The sequence below is a fragment of the Carcharhinus amblyrhynchos genome, chromosome 24 (genome assembly GCF_965287045.1).
Source record: "Carcharhinus amblyrhynchos chromosome 24, sCarAmb.v2.hapA, whole genome shotgun sequence".
In the NCBI taxonomy this organism is placed as follows: domain Eukaryota; kingdom Metazoa; phylum Chordata; class Chondrichthyes; order Carcharhiniformes; family Carcharhinidae; genus Carcharhinus; species Carcharhinus amblyrhynchos.
The window spans coordinates 10,692,121-10,717,198 of NC_137347.1; the positions used below are offsets into that span (position 1 = coordinate 10,692,121).

At 40.6% G+C, this 25,078-nt stretch overlaps 1 protein-coding gene across 1 annotated transcript in view; it reads right to left on the bottom strand.

Moving 5' to 3' along the window:
* The window catches only part of LOC145358010 (glutamate receptor ionotropic, kainate 3-like), a 475,535-nt gene that overhangs the window by 184,450 nt on the left and 266,007 nt on the right, over nucleotides 1-25,078 (bottom strand). The window contains exon 10 of the mRNA XM_080211688.1: nucleotides 19,455-19,658. Within this exon, the coding sequence (XP_080067814.1) occupies nucleotides 19,455-19,658 (204 nt within the window). The remainder of the gene's footprint in view (nucleotides 1-19,454; nucleotides 19,659-25,078) is intronic.

Consider the following 25,078-nt stretch of genomic DNA (forward strand, 5'->3'; position numbering starts at 1 on the left):
TATTCATGGAATGTAGATATCTCTGGCTGAGCCCAGCATTTATTGCCCACCCCCATGGGCATTTAAGAGTCAACCACCTTGCTGTGAATCTGGAGTCACATGTAGGCTAGACCGGGTAAGGAAGGCAGATTTCCTTCTCTAAAGGACAGCACTGAACTAGATGGGTAAGATATTCTGTCAGAGAGCCAGTGCAGATTGATGGGCCAAAGGGCCTCCTTCTGCATGGTAGGGATTCTATGATCCAGCTACCCTCCCTGATAACCTCCCTTCAATTACACCCCCGCAAAGAATCATGGAGTTTTTTTTGCAACATTAAAGGTGCGATATAAAGTGCAATTTGTCCCTATTGTTGGGTAGGGGGCAGTATGTTTCATTTGAGGATGGTATATTTCTTCTTGGATCAGATTAAATGATTTATGAGCTGCAGTTTGCCAAAAATACTTTTGACTCTTGAGCCCCGATCCTGAATTCAAAACCAAACATTAAGATACAAAATCCTCAACCTGATACAAAATGCCCGGTAATTATCTTTTTTTTGTAAATGCTCATTGCCTCAATTATGGTGAATTCACTGCCAAACTCAACTTGGAAAGCGGAGCAGTTTTATTTAATCGCATTTATGTAAAATATGTTTTCCTTTCAGTCGAGTTACTGAATGAACAATTAAACAGATGAGGACGGAGAGATTTATAAATCTGTTTTTTTTTGCTTAATAGAAGTCACCGTGTAGGCAGAATATTTCTAGATAAAGCAAATTATTTCCAAATTTAAACTGTAATAGTTGACATAGATCATACTTGGCTGCCTTTTAATGAGGTCTTAGTTCCAATATGGTGATGTGAGCTTTAAATATAAATATTTCTGTAAGTTCTAGGACCAAAAGAGAATCAGAGAGAGAAATGCAAGATGTTTGGTTAAAAGCCATTTTGACTTATCTTTTTTCTTAATCCAGTTCCAAAATGATTTTCTTCATGTTTCAGAACCTACATGATAAAGATGAGTTCCAAAGTCTAAAATGCTGTTTCATATGCAAACTATTTCAGGTTTTTCTCTGCACCTGAAGGCACTGATTCCTTAGCAGAGATTTCACAAGTACTCATTTGCCCTGAAGTGAGTATCACTCCTGAGTGAGTCGTGACAGTGAGTGCCTACAAGTTACTCAAACACAGAGGACAATGCACATCTGAACCTGATCATATTCACACCTGGCATCTTCACATATACTAGAACTACGCGGTAACAATTGGGAATGAAGACTCATGTGGATTTTTCCCTCGCTAACTCTGATGCTTTGGAATTAACATTCTTATCTCAGCTCAGTTCTGATGAATAAGTTCAGCACAGAGCAGGTATCAAACGCTGAGGACTTTCCTAGTCTGTAGTCACTCACTCTTCACTATATTGGGGCATCATGAAAGGCTTCAAAGCTGGGCTTCTGTTCATTATTTTATTAATTTGTGGGACATGGGTGTCGCTGACTGGTTGGCATTCATTGTCCATCCCCAGTTGCCCTTGAGAAGGTAATGGTGAGTAGCTTTCTTGAAAAGCTCATACAACTGGATGACCTGGTAGGCCATTTCAGGGGATAGTTAAGAATCAACCTCAATGCTGTGTAAAGATGGCAGATTTCCTTCCCTAAAGGACTTTAGTGAGCCAATGGGTTTTTCCGACAATCAATGGGTTTCGTGGTTGTCAGTAGCTTCTTAATTCCAGATGTTTTTTATTAAATTCAAATTCTCCCACCTGGCATGGCAGGATTCGAACCCAGAACAGTAGCTGAGTTTCTGGATTAATAGTCTAACGATATTACCACTAGGCCATCGCCTCTTCATCATCAGAGAAATTTCACTCATCTGTATGGGATATGCTTTCAAGTTGATGCAAATGAAATGGGAAAATGATCGAGGGTTTGGGGGGAAAAGGTGTTTGTTCTCCTCAGGAGAAGCTGCAACAACAGCTGAGAAATGGACCGAGGACCTCTCTGAATGCATTGCACCCTTGTGTCAGATTGCTGAAGGTCTTTCTGAAGTGTTTCAAACATTGATAATTGTTTCAGTCCTAACCATGTGATTATGTGTATTAGATGTTCAGAAGTGAAAGAAAATCTGTCAATTGTCCACTGGGGATAACTATGCACATTAGATATGCAATGTTCTTGCCCCATCACCCCTTTAAATCTTGAAGGCAATATCACTGCACTGGGAGTCGTCCAAGGACATTCCAAGGTTCTGCATCAAACAGGTCAAAATCTGCTTAGTAATCATAGTGCGATGCCAGCATTTTATCCATTGGGATGCTTAAAATGCAATACCTGCAGAGTTATGTAACATATTCTATTCATTTCTTCTCTCACTTTCCCCTTTCTTTCCTTGAAAATAATGGCATTGATTTGGGCTTTGTGTGCTCGTGTGAAACAGGTCTTAAGGAATCTGTAACTTTTTTTTCCATCTTTCCCTGATTTTTATTGTATTAACGTTAATGGAAATACAAATCAGTGGAAATTTAACCCAGCTTGCCGATTCACTATCGTCTGTTTCATACGACAGAACAAGGGAAAAATCTACCCCAGTTCCTCATAGTGGTCAAAGTTCTTGCAATATATCTTCTCAAATCATGGATATACTGATCACGCTCCATTTATTTCCGGGAGGAAGTGAAGGTGAGTCACCTTGCTAAGCAGAGACTATTTGTACACTTGAGTGACCAAAATCACTTTAGGGAGAATGAGGAATGTTGTCTAGGATTATAAATGGACAGGTAGGAATGTCAGTCTCACATTCTTTACAACAATCGTCATCTTTCATGGTCATGTTTTGTTCCTGTTGCCAGCCAATGTTTTATATAATTCAACATCGCGCAATTTGTCTTGGTAGGATTTACAAACTCTTGGTTGCAAGCCCTGGTAGCATTCATACTAAGTTATTCTATACACTGACCCAAAACGGCCAAATCTTTACATGTGAAACCTAGTAATTGAGTAGATGGTGCAACTATCTGTGTCATCACATCCAAGCTCAAAGCGAAGCATCCATGGAACTCGTGACCATCAAACTATCTTTACTGGTCCCCATTTTAGCTGATGTTGTAAATGGCTCCTCACCTCAGGTACTGTCCCCTTTTCAAAACCGCAATCATTAACTATCCTCAAATATCTACCCTGAAGTCATCCATCCTTGCAAATGACCAGCCCATCTCCAAACACCCTTTTTCTTCCAAAAGTTCCTCAATATGTTGGCAACTTCCAAACCGGTAATCATTTTTCTTGCAATTTTCCTAATCTCTCTAATTAATTTCCTACCCCAAATTAACCTCAGCATTGAAATGATCCTAATCAGAGTCAGAAAGTGTCAACATTGTGATCATCACCATGGTAACCTGTATCTCCAGACATTTCTTAGTCTATGACATGATCAACTGTGCCATGAACTTTTGACCTTGCTCTTACATTGTCCAGCTCAGAGAGAGTGCCCTCACTTGGTCCACTCTTACTTATCCATTCATAGACAAAACATCAGCAGCAATGGTTTCTCTTTCCACCTCAAAATGTCAGTTTCTGGACTCCCCCTTAGCTTTATCCTTGTCGTGCACCCTCATCTTCATTTACAAGTTGTGTCTAGACAACCTCTGGGATGACACGGTGGGACAGTGGTTAGCGTTGCTGCTTCATACCACCAGGGACCCGGATTCGATTCCCAGCTTGGGTCACTGTCTGTGCAGAGTCTGCACACTCTCCCCTTGTCTGCATGGGTTTCCTCCGAGTGTTCTGGTTTCCTCCCATGGTCTGAAAGATGTGCTGTTTAGGTGCATTAGCCATGCTAAATTCTCCCTCAGTGTTCCCGAACAGGCACCAGAGTGTGGCGACTTGAGGATTTTGACAGCAACTTCACTGCAGTGTTAATGTAAGCCTACTTTTGACAATAATAAACAAACTTTAAAAACTGTATAAATGGGAGTTGTTTCTCTGCCAAAGGGACCTCGTTTCACCTCTTGTTCGGTCACAATTAAAACTAACAAAATAAACTACAATAATAATAATGGACTAAGTAAAGAGGTGACATCCCAAATTTTATGATACTTTTTGTTTTACACCAATATGATAAACTGTCTTTTAAGGCACTTGATCAATTGTCATCACAGTCTGTTAAAACTGTCAGGAAGAGATGGTTAGAACCCGTCATGGTGTTAGCGCATTGTGACATTAAATGATGGCATCTCAAGAGAAAGACACAGAGTGCCTTCTGCCTTTCTAATAGTAAACATCAGATTTTGAAAGGACCAGTTATTACAGCAGCTAAAAACAAACCGTCTCTCATCTGACAACCCTTGCTAGTCACTGAACAATGTGTTTAGGAATATCCTTTCTCACAAATCTGCAGAACAAATAGCCAATGAATCAAAGCATTTATATTTGTCTGACCTTTTTAACTGCTGCTATTGGGCATTTGTGACGTGATGGAACCGATCGATCATATCCAGCAAGACTTTGATTGCACTGTCCCCGGCACTGTGATAACAGCACCAAAAAATTATATCTATATTAAGATGGATGACTGGTGAAAGTGGTTGTTAACATATGCTGCAAATCTTCCTTCAGAAGTAGAGATCTCCTGAGACTTTCAAATTAGAAGCCTTGCTTCGTAGTGGACAAGCATTGTGTCGTGATCGACAGGGGAATTTTGGAAAGAAGTGAAAGCTTAAAAGGTGCAATCAATGGTAGGGCAATGCTGATTGCATTAGTTGACACTTAAACATCTTCAGAGAATTTTTTTTTTCTTTTCCTAAGAGGTGTCAGTAATAATTGAAGCTTTTATTACATGTTCTTCAGGATTAACACAATCACATTTTTGTGTCTTTTTGTATTGCTGCACAAGGATATAAAAGCACTCTATCATTAAGAGTGATGCTGTTGGAGGATCGGTCACTATTACCTCTTTATACGAAGACACAGCATCCATTTTGTTGGGTTTGTTCCTGGCACATTCCTGTAAGGATGAAGGATAAGTATGGCAAGTTTTGGGAACCTTGGATAACGAAAGATATTGTGAGCCTAGTCAAAGAGAAAAAGGAAGCATTTGTCAAAGCCAGGAGGCTGGAAACACATGAAGCAAGTGTGGAATACGAGGAAAGTAGAAAGAAACTTAAGCAAGGAGTAAGAAGAGCTAAAAAGGGTCATGAAAAAGCATTGACCGGCAGGATTAAGGAAAATCCCAAAGTTTTTTACACCTTATATAAAGAGCAAGAGGGTAGCCAGGGAGAGGGTTGGCCCACTCAAGGGCAAGGGAGGAATCTATGTGTGGATCGAGAGGAAATGGGTGAGGTATTAAATGAGTACTCTGCATCAGCATTCACCAAAGAGAAGGACTTGGTGGATGATAAGTCTGGAAAAAGATGTGTAGATAGTTTGAGTCATGTTGAGATCAAAAAGGAGGAGGTATTGGGGTTCTTGAGAAACATCAAGGTAGACAATTCTCCCGGGCCTGCTGGGATATACCCCAGAGTACTGAGAGAGGCAAGAGACGAAATTGCTGGGGCCTTGAGAGAAATCTTTATATCTTCACTGGCTCCAGGGGAGGTCAACACAGTAAGAAGTCTCACAACCCCAGGTTAAAGTCCAACCAGTTTATTTGATAGTAAACCCACAAGCTTTCGGAAACGCTGTTCCTTCGTCAGGTGTGTGGAAAGTTCTGATCAGAGAAGGGCATATAAAGACACACACAGTTTACAGAATACTGAAGACAACTAGGGAATGGCAATAAATGCTGGCCAGTCAGCGCTGCCCATATCACACAAAGAATTAGGCAAAATCCCATTGGATTTTGTTTTTTCCTTATCTTTATCCAAATAATTCCCCAAAATTCTCTCTGCAAGATAGAAGTTGCCTATACATTTCTGGAAAGGTGAGGTCTCTTTAAGGTAGCTATGAATGTGTATGCTGCGGGTAGATTGTACAGAATTTGTGACTGCTGAGAGGATTGGGAGAACATAATTCTAAAACTCCATCAATAGTGCCTAACAGTGGCTTTGAGAGATTGGCATAAATGAAAATGAAGAGCATTCAGCCTTTTTTTTTAATGTGAAGCTAGGCCAGGTAATGCATGCTAACAACTGGAATGACATTCAGTTTTCATGAGGTTTCCACTTGCCTGCCTAAGAGGCACTGACCTCTGGTGATTCTTGTTCCAAAGACAAGCTCTGCGGTACTTAACCAGTTGTCATTGCATGCAACAGGAAACATTATTTTCCCAGGCTGTAAGATTCCTGCTGCTGACTCTTTTCCTTTAATAAGAGGTAGCACAGCTGCCTCATAGTGCCAAGGGTCAGGGTCCAATTCTGGCCTTGGATGACTATCTGTGTGGAGTTTGCATGTTTCCCCAGTGTCTGCATAGGTTTCTTCCAGGTACTCCGGTTTCCTCCCACTCTCTAAAGATGTGCAGCTTAGATGGATTGATCGTGGTAAATTGCCCCTTTGTATCCCAAGATGTGTAAATTAGGTGGATTTAATCATGATATATTGCCCTTTAGTATCCCAAGATATGTAGGTTAAGAGAATAAGCAGGGTAAATACATAGGGTTACAGGGATTGAGCAGGAGGGTGGTCCTGGGTGGGATGCTGTGTTGGAGAGTCAGTGCAGACTCAATGGGACATATGGTCTCCTTCTGCATGTAAGGGACTCTATGAATAGAGGATCTCGGAGCACCATTATCAATGAATCTCTCATCACCAAAGTCTTGGTTGAGCAGGACGTTGGTGGGGGTAGGGGTGGTGGGGGGAGGGGGGAGGTGTGGTGGGGGAGGTGTGGTGGGGGAGGGTCTATTCACCAGCAGCTTAACTGGACTAGCTACATCTATAGTGGCTACAAAAGTAGCACAGAGGTTGTGCAATCAATGTCTACAGACTCATTTCCTGACTACCCAAAGCACTATTTAAAAAATACGTCAGAGGTGTATTGGAATACTTGCCCGGGTGAGTGCAGCTCCAATATCACTCAAGAAGCTCAGCATCACCAAGGACAAATTGCCTGGAACACCACCACATAGAGTCACTTCTTGCAGGTATGGTGTGCTAGTGGTGGAATGTGTACCATCTACAAGATGCTTTGCTGCAATATTCTTCAACAGCACCTTCTAAACCTGTGACCATTGATGCCCAGAGGTACAAAGGAACACCACCACCTAAAGGTTCCCTCTCTACGTCACTCACCATCCTGATTTGGGATAATAACATCATGTCTTCAACATCACTGAGTCAAATCCCTGGAACTCTCCCACCTGAACAGAACTGTAGCTGTAATGACACTGCACGCACTGCAACTGTGCTGGAATGTGGTGAGCCACAAGGCAACTTAAAGCTGGAAAATAAAAGCTGACCTTGCCAGTGATGCTCACTTCCCGTGAATAAATAAAAATTAGATTTCCAACATCTGCAGTATTTTTCATTCTATACAATGACAACAAATAGAGGAACTGATGGATGGGATTTTACGGCCTTGCTTGAGCGAGACCGGAAAATCCCGCCCGAGGTCAATGGACATTTCTATTGTCCGCCCCTCGCCTGCACTGATTCCGTGGTGGGTGAGCTGGTAGTGTTCCGGCATATGTTTATGAACATAAATAGGCCATTGAGCTCCCCAAGCCAGTTCCATTCCATTAAATCATAGCTGATCGGCACCTTATCTCAATTTGTTTGCCTCAGATATAAAATTCCTGATACACTTTTATCTGACACATTCTATCAATCTCAGGCTTGAAATTTTCAATTGACTTTCAGCACTTACAGCATTCCAGGAGAGAGTTGCTGATTGCCAGTAACCTGAGTTCAGTTCTGAAAGATAATTTTAATACTGTGCCACTACTTCTGCGCCATAAGCAATTTGCTTTTCTGCATCTGCCTTGTTATTAAATCCTGCTATCATTTTAAACGCCTGAGTGAAATCTCATCTTTCAACCAAAAGTTCCGGGTTTGAGTCCCATCCCATGGCTTGATGGCCCAGGTAGGCGCATTCATAAAGTGCTCAGGTTGAGCGTCACTGTGCAAACACTTGCATCACGCCAATAGCTGGTGGTAAGAGTGGGACAACTCCAGAGCAGCCATCACAGAGTAAGACCCCTCAGGCAAAACCTCTGACGGCAGACTAATGACCTTTTCCGAGAATTAGTAACTATAAAAACAAACGACAGTCTGCCTTGGTGCACCACAAGTGTGGGAAGAGAGTTGAATAGGAGTATTAATACTAGGTGGTCTTGTGATGTAGGAGGCCTCGACAACTGTGTCCATTGTGTATGCTGTTACCTAACAGTAAACTGCTTTTTGTACCTCTGCAAGTCCGCAAGCTCGGTTTCACATGTTGAGGCCAAGTGCTTCTGCCCATTATAGTAAAATTAAACCTGCCAATGTGAGCCATTCAACTTCAAATGGCAAATTTGTTAAAGTGAATTTACTTAGGTTATTTTAGATTCATTTATATTTATTCTGCAGAAAATAAACCTCTTGTGGTGTATTTTTGTAATTTCATTGTGGCAAATCGTTAAAATGTGACGGGAGCCCATTAGTGCAAACATATGAAAAAGTTATGACCAGTCAAGTGACTGCAAAGTTCATTAGGAGGAAAATATGAAGCTGTTAAAATGAACTCAATCAGTCTACCGTAGCTCACGTCTGATAGATTAAGGAGGATCACTCGATCTACGTGAGCTGGCAGACAGATTGAAATCAACGATGAAATAATAGTAAGAAAGTAATTATATCTGTTTTAATAGTTCTCAAGGTAGTTCATGAAACTAATTTTAATGGATTTTGTTGAGTTGTTCCACTGCTTTTATTGGCTGGAAAATTTAGCGAGGTTTAAGTACAATGTATTTAATACAACATCAGGATAAGTATAACAAATGAAGTGCACCAATTTCATCAATCCTTCAGTAAGGGGATAAGTATTGTGAATGAAGTGCACTTATCCTGATCTCACGCTTTTGCCTTTGGTTTTAATCTCATCACTGTTCTTATTTATTTAACATTTACAATTCCATGGTATAATTAAAGATCCTGGTGAAAACTATTTTAGTGGAGTATACGAATAGGCTTTTGTGGCAATGGAATTCACATGTTATGTGTGCACGTATGGTGTCCATTACATGTAAAAGTGCTCTTTGGTTTGTGAAAACTTTATTTATTTTAGTGTTTAGTGTTATTTCCATAATGCCAAGGACTCTTTGCAATAGAAAGAGCCAGTGTAGACTAAATGGGCTGAATGGTCTCTTCTGCACTGTACCATTTTGTAATTCTGTTCTACTCTATGACATGCACAGTATGCCAACTAAGTATCAGGCGAGATTGACAGGAAACCCAAAAGCCTCCTGTGCTAAATGATTATGGAGTGAAAACTATAGGGTTGTCTAGAAAACATATATTACTGCATGCATCAGTGTATCTCACATGAGGACCGTTCACTTTCTCAACCCCACAATCCTGCCAGGAATTATATTATTGTATCTTAGAAAGGTTCAGTTAGATTGAAAAATAGCAAACTTAACTCCTTGATTGAGAAAAGAAGGAGACAGGAAATGGAAAACTACAGGCCAATTAGTTATAGGGAAAATTCTGAAATCTATTTTAAGGAGGTTATTGTGGGATATTTAGAAAATATCAACATAATCAGTTAGTGTCAACAGTATTTTAGGAAGGAGAAATCACATATGATACATGAATCACAGAAGATTAGTGTGCAGATACAGCAAATACATTGTTGTCGCTCATTGCAAGAGAAATGGAATATAAAAGTAGGGATTTTTTTGCCAACATCGTATATGACATTGGTGAGACCATACCTGTAATACTGTGTACAGTTCTGGACTCCTTATACAAGGATAAAACTGCATTGGAGGCAGTTCAGATTAGGTTCACGCAATTGTTAATCGTGATTGTGGTGACATTATCTTCTGAAAATAGGTTGGCAGGATGAGGTCTGTATTCATTGGAAGAATGAGAGGTGATCTTATTGAAACATGTAAGATCCTTAAGAATTGACAGGTTGGATGCTGAAAGGATGTTTCCCCTTGTGGAAGAACCTTGGACCAGAGGACGGAGTTAAAAAATAAAGGATGAGATAGAAAATGCTGGGGAAGCTCTTGATTTTTCTCCAGAGCAAAAGAGAGGTAGAAGTGTGATGGATTAGATTTCTATCCCTCTTCAACCCTGAAGAAGTCATGTGGGCTCAAAACATTAATTCTGTTTCTCTCTCTCCGCAGATGTTGTGAGACTTGCTGAGTTTATCGAATATTTTCTGTTTCCAATTCAGGGCTCCAGTTTCCAGATTCTGTCTGTTCCTGTAGCTCGTACTTCCCAGAACAGATTGCCAGGGGCTTACAGCTTGAGGGGCCCCACTCCACATCACCACTGCCAACTCCACTCCTGACTGACCAGGAGTCTTTCCTGCTCTTTACACCTTTGGCACATTTGGAAGCATTTGGAGGGTAACGCTCAACCTATTTGGTCACGTTATGCACACCTTCCTTGGCCATCAAGTCTTGAAAGGTGGGGCTCAAACCTGGAGCTTTTGGCTCAGAGACAGAGATGCTACCCAGAGCGCCACAAGACCATCACAGTTGAAGAAATTCCAAATGCTTTCATCATAACCTCCCAATGTTCTCTCAATTTAGAAACTGCATTTAGATTGGAAAATTACAGATATAATCCCACTGAGTGGGCAAAATCATGATAGATGGATTTCAATAAGTGTTGGTATGAGGCCATCTATATTGCCCTACAAAGACACTTCTGAGTAGTTTCAAATGGTGGAAAGCTCAGAAAAATGGACAGCCAAAGAAATGTAGTGGTCCATGTAGACAGAACACTAAAATGTAGAATTAGGTACAAAAAATGATCAAAAAGGCCAAGGGAATGTTAGTCTTTATCATCAGAGGGCTAGAATATAAAAGTGAGGCTGTTTTGATACAAACCCTTGGATAGACCACATCTGGAGGACTGTGTACACCTCTGGGCATTGCAGATTGAAGTGGTGCCAAGGGTTAGGTTATGTGAGTTATATTTGTATTCCCTGGAATATGTAGGTTTAAGAGTGATTTGATTGAGATATTTAGAATTGTGAACAGAATTAATTGGCTAGATAGAGAGCTGTTCTTTTCATTGGTAGGGTGGGGGCAGGACACATAACAATAAAAACAGAACCAGGTCCATCCAGAGAGAAGTTGGGAAGCGTTTCTTCAAAGAAGGGATGGTAGAAATGTGAAACACTTTAAATTGCCCCTTAGGACCTTGTGCACAAACTGACTAGTGTGTTTGTCTATATTACAACATTTTAAATGCACTGTCTTGGCTACAACAATCACTTAGAATCATGAAAGGTGCAATACAAATTTAATTTTCTTTCCTTGCATTAAGAATACTTTGGTAGAAACCTGTGCCTCTGTTTGCCTGACACTGACTGGGGAGAGGGTGGGGGTGGAAGGAACAGATGCTTATAAAATTAACATTTAAAATACGGTTTGGAGGATCAAATTTAGGTGTGAATTATACTGTAAATGGAAGAATCCTTAGGAACTTTAACCTACAAAGGGATCTGGGCATGCAAGGACATAATTCCCAAAAGTGGCAACACAGGTGGCCAAGGTGATTAAGGTGGCATATGGCATGCTTGCCTTCATTGGTCAGGGCATTGAGTACAAGAGTTGGCAAATCATGTTGCAGCTATACAAAACTGTGGTTAGGTCGCATTTTGAATATTGCGTGTAGTTCTGGTCACCACACTACCAGAAGGACACGGAGAGATTGGAAAGAAGGTTTACCAGGATGTTGCCTGGTCCCTTTGACTATGAGGAGAGCTTGAATAAACAAAGATGGTTTTCACTGGAGTGACAGAGACTGAGGGGGAGACCTGATAAAGGACTATAAAAATGAGAGGCATGGACAGAGTGGATAATCGGATGCTTCTTCCCCAAGGCAGAAGTATCAATTACAAGGGGCCACAGGTTCAAGGCGAGAGGGGGAAAGTTTAAGGGAGATGCAGAGGGGATTTTTTTTTTTTTACACAGAGAAAGTGCTGGGTACCTGGAACGCACTATCAAAGGAAGTGGTGGAAGCAAGCGCACTAGCAATATTTAAGAGGCATCTGGATTCGTAAATGCATAGGGAGGGAATAGAGGGATATGCCAAGTAAGGGCAGAAGGTTTTTTTTTGTGTAGAGCATCATGATCAGAATGGGCTTGGAGAGCTGAAGGGCCTGTCCTTGTCCTGTACTTTTCTTTGTACTTTGAAACGGAAGTCGTCAAATTAAGTGTGCATAATGTCTGACTCAATGCAAAATTCAGGCATCCAGCAAACAACATTTTTTTTTTAAGGGAACTAAATATTTTAAAGGAATAATTTCCATATCCACCTTTCAAACTGGTACTGGACCAATTACTGAGACACACTGAACAGCAAATGATATGGTCTAAGAATAGATGATTTCTCACCACTGTTGCCCCTGGCGACAGGACACAAAACTCTTCAATTACCTTGGAAACCTTAAGGTAGTCTCTTTCCTGAAATACATTGCATCGAAACATATTCAAACAGTCTTCAGTAGCAGAGTGTTGTCAAATTCCATGGAGGTTGAGGGATTTCAGTCCACTGAAAGTGTAGATATTATGTTTTGATTTTGAAAGTAATTTAAAATAAAATGAAATTGGAGGATGGTTATTTCATGTGGTAAATGTAAGAACACTTGGCACATATCAAACTGGGATTTTTAAAGGCATCATGTACCTGACAGTTTTGAAAAAGTAAAGACTTGAATTTGTATAGCACCTTTCGCAGTCACTGGTTGTCCCCAAGTGTTTTCCTGCCAACAAGGTACTTTTTTGAAGTGTGGTTGTTGTACGGTAGGAAATGCAGCAACCAATTAACATGCAGAAAACTCCTGCAAACAATAATATTATAATGGCCAGGTTTGTGTGTGTGTTTGTGACATTGTTTGAAGGTTAAATATTAGGCTAAATGCCAGCTATTCCTCAAAATGGTGCCTTGGGATCTTCTACATCTACCTGAGAGGAACAAAAAATCTTACTTTATCATCTCAGCTGGAAGCCAGCACAGGAGTTACAACCTAGATCATTGAGCTCAATTCCTGAAATGGGGCTTGAACACAACCTTCGCACTCAAGAGGTGGGAGTGCTACTAACTGAGCCACAGCTGACACAACTTTCTCACCAGGAGACTGTTCCTATGAGCAGCAGTTCCAGAATAATGGGCTGGCCCACCCATCATGGGAATCAGAGTGGGCAGGCAGGGGGAAGGGGTGGGGGGGGTGCGGAGCATGGGAATGTCCATTGACCCCAAGTGGGGTTTTATGGTTTTCAAGACAAACGAGGTCATACGTTCCATCTCTTTTGTATGTAGATCAATTACATTTGATGCTTTGGGCTTATTGAATTCAATGGTCAGTCTTGGGCAAGATGAATGGCGGACCAGGCTTGATAGGTCAAATAGCCTACTCCTGGTTCTAGTTTCTATGATATGCGCAACCAGTTGTATAATATTTGGCAGATTTGCACACTACTTAACTCGGTGGTCAAACTGTTTAAATGGGTGAAGTACTGTGTTAATAATGTACTATATGAAGGGGTTCAATGCAGCACATTACCCAGTACAGCCTCCACCACTTAAAATGTCTATGTTTCAAATAATCATTCACTTACACTGACTAAAGTTTGCAAATCGTTATGGTTTGCATTGACATCGATATCAAAAAGGTTACAATATCATAAGGGTTTAATTTATTTGAGCTGGTGTGGCTCATTGGGTAACTCTCTGCTTCTGCACTGGAAGGCCCTGGGTTCCTTTCTCACTCCAAAACTCAATGCTATGAAAGAACCCAGCCAGTGGTTCAAGCAAGGCAGTATGTACCAATGAGTTACAATAAACCGGGACGGTTAATGGTGGGAAGAGCATCAGGCATTGACTTGCCAATAATTGTTGATCTGAAGATGATCATTCAGCATTGTGCTGATCCTGTGCAATGTGGAAAGTAGAATCTCTCATACCATTACATTGCATTGAATGTTGAACAGGTGTAAGTAACCAGCACCTTAGTCAATTTTTGAAACATTAGTTTGCTTTAACTGATCTCCTTTTAAGGAACACTGTATCACCATTCCTCTCTCTTCAAATTGCACTTTCAAGGGTCGCTAATCAACGTTCAATGCTGCCATGAGCCCACTGCGAAAGTAGCAGAGGCAGGCCCCAAGAATCACCTCAGCCGGTGCAGAAACTGAACAAGCACTGTCAACACCACACTCCTAACCATCTGAGCTAACCAGCCCCACTGGTGATATATACTTTACAGAGTATTGACTGGAGTTTAAATAAATCTGCAGAATTGAATGGAACTGGAAGCAACTAGTTGGAAGGTCACTGCATTAGGGCTAGGGCTAGGTACACTGTGTGGCATGATGACTGAATGAATAAAATGGGACAGGTTGCAAAGCAGTTACTGGAAAACGTTTCATACTTAATCTTCTGTAAAGTGACACTCATGACTTTCATTTGCTAGCTGCAGCTGGATTTAAGACAATGAAAGTTACATCACAGACTTCAATGATCGGTTCAACCATAGCCAGAATGGCCTGTCTAACTGCCAACGTCTTGTCTGCTGCAATATTTCCACTTACTTCCTGCTAAAATCAGCTTCATAGGTGGCTTAACCTTCCAGTGACATTATGATTCTTTTATTCATTTTCCAGCGAATATGGGAGGCAATGGTCTAGTGGCATTACTGACAGAGTATCAATCCAAAAACTCAACTAATGTTCTGGGGACCTGGGCTCGAATCCTGCCATGGCAGATAGCGGAATTTGCATTCAATAAAAAAAACCTGGAATTCAAAATCAACTGATAATCATGAAACCATTGTCCATTGTCAGAAAAACCCATGTTGTTCACTAATGTCCTTTAGGGAAGGAAATCTGCAATCCTTACTTGGTATGGCCTACATGTGATTCCAGAGCCACTGTAATGTGGTTGACTCTCAATTGCCATTGGGCAGTTAGAGATGGGCAATAAATGCTGGCCATAAGTGATGCCCATGTCAGACGAATTAATAAAAAAATCACTTCAAGTCAAGTTGGGGGACAGCTGTGCAATATAGAAGAAAGGGATCAAAATTGGCTGGAAGAAGCTGGTGAAATCAAACTCACGTCTCCATCCACTCCACCACCAATCCCACACTTACCACACAAACAGTAAGGGTGATAGGGATGTTCATGAATGAAGAAAATTGGAAAGCAATTACATTTCTTAATGCCGTTTAAGATGTTGCAAAGTGTTTCACAGTTCCGTAGAAACATCTAATCTCATGATTCTTAAGTTTAAGGAAAAAAATTCTAGTTCGGGTTTTGAAGCTAAGATAACGAAGGCAAACCCCCTGATGAGAAGCTGCTAAACCTCAAGTAATTGCAATTCAAAGGGTGACCTGTGTTAATAAGCTCGGAGTTAGAAGTAAAAACACATTTTAAAAATAGATAGCCCCTTTCTGAGTTCTTTGGTGGAGATGAGATGTATACAATAAAATGAAAGTGCTGCAGATGCTGGAAATCTGAAATTGAAACAGAAAATGCTTGAAAAACACAAAAGATCTGGCAGCATCTATGAAGACAGAACCTGCTTAGTTTTGCTAGCAATTTAGTTTTTACTTAAGATGTCTACAGTTGTCTTCATAATGGGTTTTGAAATCTCCATGTGGGTTTCTGAACCAAAGAGGTATTTTGGAAGGCAAAGTTAACTTGTCAAAATCACTATCTGGGATATCCCAGGTGTGCCACATTGTCACACCGATAGGTGGCAGGCATTTTTGTTTTTGGTGTTATCTGTTTCTTTTCTTACAGATGTAAAAAATTTACATTTGGATCTGGAACAGCTATGAAACAGACTGCGAGAGACAGAAAACTGCCAGGAGCTGTAAAAGCAGGAAGTCAGTGAATTCCATGCTTGAGCTGGGATGTCCACAATCATGAGGTATTTGAGAAGTGTGAAATGGTTACATGTCTGTATGCAAATGGAAGGACCCCAAGAAAATTCATATCTCAAAGAATAGCTGGAACATGGAGGAGAATCAAAGTGAATTCCTGAGAGCTGTGGCATGCCTGGAGAAGTGAAGTTATCCTCAAAATCCTATAAAATACTGAGGAACTCATGAGTGGAGTTAAAATAGAACAGGGAATTTGTGGCTTAAGGAATAATTGTCTGCAATAGTGTTAATTTAGTAGTACTTTTTTGTTTAATTATTGTCCAGTAAAAGTTTTTGCTTGAAATGTGAAACTCTGTGGCATAGTTCTTTCGGTCAACAATCAGACTTTGATTTCCTCTTTTAAAGCTAATGGCTTTCCTTAAGATCATAACAGCAGTCAGTGAATTATTTTTTGAAATATGAGTAAACCTGACAGCCAAACAGCAAGGTCCCACAAAGTGTCATCATTTAGATAAATAACCTGTCATCCAGGCATTTTAATCTTCATAGCAGAACAGTGCCACCATTTTTCACAAACATGATTTACCTGACAATTCCAATGAGCAGTAGAAATATGGTAGCACTCACTGGGAAATAAATATTGACCAAGACACCCCTTTTTGAGTAATTCCATAGGACCATTTACATCCTCCTGAACAGCACACAAGACTTCAGTTCCATAGAAAAATCATTGAATCCCAACAATTTGGAAGGAGTCCATTTGGTCTATTGAGTCTGCACTGATTCTCTGACACGGCATACCACCCCAGGCCCTATCCCCATGACCCTACAATATTTACCCTGCAAACCCCCCCTCCCAATCTGGACACTAAGGGACAATTTACCATGACCAATCCACCTTATCTGCACATTTTTCGACTATGAGAGGAAACCGGAGCACCCAGAAGAAAGCCACGCAGACACAGGGAGAACATGCAAACTTCACACAGTCACTCAAGGCTGGAATTGAATCTGGGTCCCTGGCGCTGTGAGACAGCAGCACTAGCCATTGTGCCACCTGAGTGTTTAACCTCTCAGCTGAAATACAGCACCTCCAACAACATTGCACTCCCTTGGTATTGCACTGAAGTTGTCTGTCATTCCGATACATTTAGTGCTGAATTAGCTGCAAAGCCTGTCACTTAAGTAAAGATAATGAGAAGTTAATGCTTGTTCCATAATGTTTAAGACATTAAACTGTTAAGTAATTACGCACACTGATTTGACGTGACAAGCAAAAGATGGGGTTAACATTTTTAGTGTCATTGGTGATAGGCGCTTCTCCCTCCCAAAAATGATATTCCAATAAGTATTCACCCTACTCTCCCAAACACAGGCCTTGCATTATGCATGATGATTTCAGAACATTCTCAGCTGGCCCTGTCCTCTCAAGCATAAAGTGTTCTTAAATTGGATGGATGTAATTGCTAGTGCCACTGGAAGTGAGATAATGATAAAATATATCACACCACTGGGCTTTAAGCAGCTAACTCACATTCAGATCAGACTTATTAACCAAAAGTCAAAAAGTGACTGCAGGATAATGTCAAAATTCTGTTGGACAATTATGGTTCTTTCACTGATTTGTGCAGTTTTGATGCAATGGCTGTATTTCATAAGAGTTTTGTACAGGGAGAGCATTTATTATAAAACAGTTCCTGTTGAGGGTGGTATGGTAGCACAGTGATTAGCACTGCTGCCTCGCAGCGCCAGAGGCCTGAGTTCGATTCCCAGCTTGGGTCACTGTCTGTGCAGAGTCTGCATGTTGTCTGCTTGGCTGCGTGGGTTTCCTCCCCACAGTAAAAGCCATGCTGGTTTGGTACACTGGCCATGCTAAATTCTCCCTCAGTGTACCCGAACAGGCACCGGGTGTGGTGACTCAGAGATTTTCATAGTAACTTCATTGTGGTGTTAATGTAGACCTACGTGCGACACTAATAAATAAACTTTAAAAATTATGTAAGATAAAAATATATTACATGTTTCTGGTACGTGTTGTGCTTTTTATGTATTTATCTATGCTGGGAATGTGAAATTATTAAAAAATATTGTGAATCTTATCTTGGGAAATATCATTTTCCACATAAAGCTTCATTTAGGTGCCCAGTCATGTATCTTGATGCTTTATTCGTAAGAATATGCCTTAATGTTTTCTCTCCATCTCTCTGGTGCAGAGTGTTAGCATGTACAGAATTTGGACACACTTTATGTGGAGACATACATACATTTGAAACTTCTAAACCCATTCAGGAACCAATTCATTTTGGCAGAGGACAAACTAGGTGAAATCAGGAATTCAATTTTGCAGGATACTCGATTTTCTTTTCTATTGAAGTCAGTACCAATACATGTTAGCTTGGTCAGTGCCACCCACTGTCACTGGGTAAGAATGACTGAAAAAGAGAAGTTCCTCAGGTGAAGCAGTAGTCAAAGGCCAGTGGGTATCTCTGTGACTCAGTGTCTCTTCAGGATCAACCGGCCAGAGGTGTGCTTCTGTGTCACAGAACCAATCTTTTTTAAACTCACCTAATATCATTGCTGCGCTGTACTCCATCTCCTGGCGCAGGTAAGAAAGTAACTTTGACAATGACTGTAAATTGTGACGTATAAGTTGACCCAGCCTCGAGACAACCCCATTTTTCTGACCCTGAAAGTCATGTTTTTGCATATGTGTGTGGTGTGTAAGTTAACCCCTTTTATAGCTAGACTTGCTACAATCACATGAGCAGTCAGCCCACTTTTCCACCCTACAAATACACAATTCACTTACTAGTACTTTATAACTGGGTGCAAGGATAGAGCCGGCAGTATGGGCGGTGCTATTAAGATGCACAGGAGTTTAGCACACGCCCATTCTGTGTGTCGGACACTGATGTAAATGGCAACCACTTACATCCAAAGCAATGTTTAACTTTCATACTCACATGTAAGTCAATCCTTGCTTTTGGAAGGATTTTTCAAAGCTTCTCTGGTAAGTCTGGATGACGCTTAAAATCCGTCAACCTTGTCTTTTATACATAAGGTTACAATAATTCTCATCTTTACTAAAATTAAAGAAATACTGAGTAAAATCTTAATGCCTCTATTATAATAACATTTGCGATTTAACTTGAATTCGTTCTTAGTTTTAAACTATTAGTTGTTGATTTTGCAACTAACTTGTACCCAAGTTAAAAAATCTACATTGCCTCAAACACTACTGTGCCCTGGCTTACAGAGCTTTCAGATCCCACAGTTTCCCACAGTCTGCATGTTAATGTATCACAAGGAGAAATGGTAATCTTAAAGGATCATTATTTTCACATTTTTCCAGTTCGATATATACTGCTTACCAGAGGAAGGGTGAAGCTGTTGAACCCTTCAAATATCGATCCAAATCAAAACCCACGCTTGACGCCTGAGATCTCATAAAGAAAATGATGTTAAATTGTATCCTAAACCCCTAAGATTACTCACGTGGTCAATGAGCTCTTTCACCATGCCATTCCACTGCCCCTTGTCATCTGCAGTTCCATATTTTCCGTCTTGCGTTAGCTGAATATCATAAACAAAGCCCAGGATATTGGATAACTCCTTCAGCAGATCAATACAGTATCCTTCAAACCGGTCATTACCAGACAGTGGCTTGTCAGACTTCTTAAACATGACGTATGGTTCCTCCTGTGAACAAGTCAAATTAGCAACAGTTAATTGCCAAGGTCACTTCCAATGCTGGAAGCATTTAGTTGGGAAACGTGTCCTGCTTAGGTGAATGACAATAATAAATTACATTTACTGAGCATGTGAGCTTTATTAAGTTCTAAAATTAGGCTGAAGGCAATTAGATAATGGTTTCCTCTCTTTTATGTGTCTTCATATATGTGTCAAACTTCATTTATTCAGATTCATATATATTCCAGGTATATTACTCCCCAGCATTACCCAAAATGGTCAAATTTGCATGCTACAATAAAAGTACTGCATCTCCACATTTCCTCAATGTCAGGCAGCTGATAAGTAGGTTGTCCTTTTGAGGTCTGACCTTGCTAATGACAGAATTCACACTGCTATTAAAACATTATTAGTTAGAGAAGGAGGAGCTCAGTTGCCTCTCTTCACAAGATCCATAAAGATGACGCTGATTTTACCTGTGTGGTATGAAGAATTATACAGTTTTGCACAATACTTTTTATATTGATGCTCAACGATAACCGATGACCCGTAGTCAATTAACCCTTCAAATATTGATCCAAATACCTGGTTAACATACCAGTTTAGGTCTGGTATTGTTCAGTCATTGACATTTACATTAAAATAGATGATGGTGAAGTAGTTGGTGGTTTTCAGAGATTGTACGAGTAATAATCTAGGGAGGCGATGGCCTGATGGTAATATCGCTAGACTATTAATCGAGAAACTCAGCTAACGTTTTCGGGAGCCAGGTTCAAATCCCACCACAGCACATGTTGGAATTTGAATTCAATAAAGAAAAATCTGGAATTAAGAATCTACTAATGGCCATGAAACCATTGTCAATTGTCAAAAAAACCCACCTCATGCACTTTTGGGAAGGAAATCTGCCGTCCTTACCTGGTCTGATCTAAATGTGACTGCAGAGCCACAGCAAAATGGTTGACTCTCAACTGCCCTTGGGCATCTAGGGATGGGCAATAAATGCTGACCAACCAGTGATGCCCATGCCCCATGAATTAATCAAAAGAAAGTCATTAAAAATTGTTTGAAGCAAACCTTTTTAATAGGGAGGCTACGATAGTAAGTAAAATGACTTCACAAGACTTGAGGAGAACCAAGAATGAGTAAGATTGATGTTGTGCATCAGAATTTTTTTTAAAGTAACAATGAAGGCTAGATAACCTATCACCATCCCAGAATATGGTTGGAATTCTCTGGCCTCGCCCATGGCTGAGATTCTTTAGTTCCATTGCAGTGAATGGAGATTTAGCTAAGCGCCAAATTCTCTGTTCCCAGTGGCAGCAATGGCAGGGTATACGAGACAGGAGAATTCCAGCCTATGAAGTCAGAAGAAGTACAGCAAATAATTAGGGAAGGTATCAGAATGTTCTCACTTGTTGTGAGGGGTATTGATCGCAAACATTAAGCTTCAGTTGCACTAATGAGACCACATTTCGAATGCTATATACAATATTGGTCACCTTACTTAAGGAAGGATTTAAATGCATTGAAAGCAGTTCAGAGAAGGCTTACCAGACTTGAATAGATGGAATGTCTTATGAGGAGAGCTTGGATCTGCTAGAGGTTAGAAGAGTAAGAGGTGACTTGATTGAAACAAGATCCTGAAGGATCTTGACAGGGTGGATGTGGAGGGGATGATTCCTCTTGAGAGAGAAGCCAGAATGAGAGGGCACTGTTTAAAAATAAGGGGTCACCCATTTAAAATAGAAATGAGGTGAAATTCTCTCTCACTGGGTTGTGAATCTTTGGAACTCTTCCTAAAAAGGTGGTGGAAGTAGAGTCTTTGAATATTTTAAGGCAGAAGTGGATAGATAAGCAAAGGGTTGATTGATCAGTGGGGTAGACAGGATGCAAATTTGATGTTATCAGATCAGACATCATTTCATACTCTCTCCACATTATTTAAACCCTTGAGAGAGATAAATAACATTACAACCTACTTGATCCTACCCTGATCAGTTAATATCCAGTGAATGACCATCTCCTGATAACAGCAATATGATTAGGAACTCTCATACTTGGTTGAATATTTGATCAAAATTTCTGATTTTTTTGATCTGCTGTGCAACTCTTAATTACATATTTGCAAAGCTCTTTTTGCAGGTTCACTAGGCGGTGGCCTGATTTGAGAAAAGACAAATACAAAACTTGAAAAGTAGGTTGCCTTTTAGCCAGAGAAACGCAGATCCTGGAGCACTAAGATAGAAATGTTTACAGTGATAAAAAGGTAAGATGGAACATATGGAAGCAGACTGTTTCCTATCAATGGGAATGTACTAACAGGATCACATAGCTTCTAGATTTAACTGGAAAAAAGCTTAGACGAGAGGAGGAGAGAAATTTTCATTACACAGAGTTGAGAGGCTGTGGAATTGGTTTCCAAGGTTAGTGGTTAAGAACGAAACCCTGGCCATGATTTAGCAGCCACATTATCTGCGGGTGCAAATCTCATAACTAAAGTCGCTAAATCCCACCATGGGCCATAAAAGGGATTTGCGCTGGCGAGGTCTCAGGATGAGTCTTTCCACGCCTCCCAGCTGTTGGAATAATCAGCGACATGCTCAGAAAAGGGTATGAACCTGATTTACATAAATTAACATCCATTAGTGGGTTTGATGTTCATCTGGCAGGAAAAACGCCTCTACTTTCTCAGAAGATAAAGGAAATTTGGCATGTCCACTACGACTCTCACCAACTTTTACAAATGCACCATAGAAAGCATTCTTTCTGGTTGTATCACAGTTTAGTATGACTCCTGCTCTATCCAAGACTGCAAGAAACTACAAAGGGTAATGAATGAAGCCCAGTTCATCACACAAACCAACCTCCCATCCACTGACTCTGTCTGCACTTCCTGCTGCTTCAGAAAAGCAGCCAGCATAATTAAGGACACCACGCATTCCCTCTTCCACCTTCTTGCGTCGGGAAAAAGATACAAAAGTCTGAGGTCACACACCAGCCGACTCAAGAACAGTTGCTGCCATCAGAGTTTTGAATACACCTACCTCGCATTAAGTTAATCTTTCTCCATACCCTAGCTATGACTGTAACACCACATTCTGCACTCCCTCCTTTCCTTCTCTATGAACGGTATGCTTTGTCTGTAATAGCATGCAAGAAACAATACTTTTCACTATACACTAATACAAGTGACAATAATAAATCAAATCAAAACCAAAAGAATCCTCCAGTTACAAGCATTAATAAAAAAAATTTCACAAGGTACATTCAAAGAAAAGGTTTAATGAAGATCCTTCATTACACAGCCGCTTTGGCCATGCTTCCCCAATCCCCATCTCCTTCCTGTTTCTACTGGGTCAGCTGACCACCATTGGTTACACTGTGACACTTGCCACCACTATTTCTGCTACCATCCTAACCTTCCATCCAGCCGAAATGACATCACACTAGTACAAGTTGTTCCACACTTTCAAAAGTAAAGACTTGTTGAGATGACCACACCAAGAGTGCACAAGATAGATAGTCCTGGGTAGTGCAGGCCTGCTCATCCATTTTCCCCACACAGGCACTGTCCACTGTCACTGTTCTAGCACTGCCAAGGGCCCTCTGGGGAACTCCCTTATCCATGGCTTGGGTTGGGGGCATGGAGGGGGCTGCTCCCATTATTCTTGGGAAATGGAGGTGATTTTCCTCCTGTGTGTGGCATCACAATATCTGTGGGAGTTCCCCATGAGCACGGGGATGGGGGGTGTTGGGGGGGGGGGGGAATGGGGGGTGGGGAGAATTCCCTGAGTCCATGAGGGCTTTCAGTGTCCATGGGGGAGTTAGGAGGTGCCCTTTAAATCGGAGGTGGTGTGCCCTTTAAAAATAATGAACATATTCAAAAATGCTGACCACATAACAAATGGTGGAACTTATCTTTATGCGATAAATACAAAATAGAAAATACATCAGGCATTAAATGAACAGGTTTGACTGCTCCTTCAATATTAGTTATTTTCCGACCTCGCCCCCAACAAAGGCTCTTACAGATTTTTAATTTACCCAACATCTCTCTCCTGTCTGCAAAGGAGATTGGGACATGATTCCTGACTCAGCCTCATGTCTGTGGTTTGGTATAAAACAGTTGCTGATAAGATTACTTTGAAGCTGACTACCTGCAAAGTTCAACAGCAAGGGATGTTCTGTCACAAATGCTTCTTATGAGATAACAAGCACCCCTATTGTTTCCAATCATCCAGGGTAATGGCATCGAAGTCTGTCTTTAATATACGTCCTACTAATGGTTCCAAGCTTTGATCTTTCTTTCTGAAGCAGCTAATGCGAACAAAAGCCAATAAATCCCTTTGGACCTGATCGCCAAGGGTTTTAGGAGAGGTGGCTGCAGAGATAGTGGACGCATTGCTTTTGGTGTTTCAGATTTTCCTAAAATTCTGAAAGCAGCAAATGCAATCACACTGTCCAGGGAAGAAGATAGAGAAAATTGGAAACGATAGGCATTTAACCTGACATCAGAGTGGAGAATATGCTAGAATCTACTATTAAAGATGTAGTAATAATAACTCAAAAAAATCATTATAGAATTAGGCAGAAGCAGTTTTAGTTTGATTTATTATTGTCACATATATTTACAGTGAAAAGTATTGTTTTTTGCACACTATACAGACAAAGCATACTATTCATAGAGAAAGAAAATAGAGAGTGCAGAATGCAGTTTTACAGTCATAGTTAGAGTGTAGAGAAAGATCAATTTACAGCAAGATAGGTCCATTCAAAAGTCTGATGGCAGCAGGGAAGAAGCTGTTCTTGAGTCAGTTGGTACGTGACCTCAGACTTTTGTATCTTTTTCCCGATGGAAGAAGGTGAAAGAGAATATGTCCGGGGTGTGTGGGATCCTTAATCATACTGGCTGCTTTTCTGAGACAGTGGGAAGTGTAGACAAAGTCTACACTTGTGAAAGGAAACTCATGTTTAAGAAATGTATGAGATTTCACAGTGTTGACATAATATATTTGGAATTCAAAAGGCATTCAACAAGGTGGCACACAAAAAGTTAATTCATAAAATTAGGCCCATTAGATTGGTGATAATATGTATGCATTAAAGATTGGTTAAAAGAGAGAAAAACAGAGAGTAGGTCATTTTTGGAATAGCTGGCTGTAACTAGTAGGGTGTCTCACGAATCAGTGCTTGTGTCTTGGCTATTATCCGAATACTAATCTCTGCTGAACTAAGAGCTGGCACTTGATTAGAATCCCACACTAACTTGCAGGTTTCCTCATTAATTATAGATGTGGAGGCTCCGGTGTCCACATCTTGATCGGCTACAACTGGAGCAAAAATAGATTCTGTTTGTGCTTCATTAACATTAAACATGTTGTAAGATGCTCCTCTGCCTGCTCTGAGCTTTCCACGCTGTGCTCGGC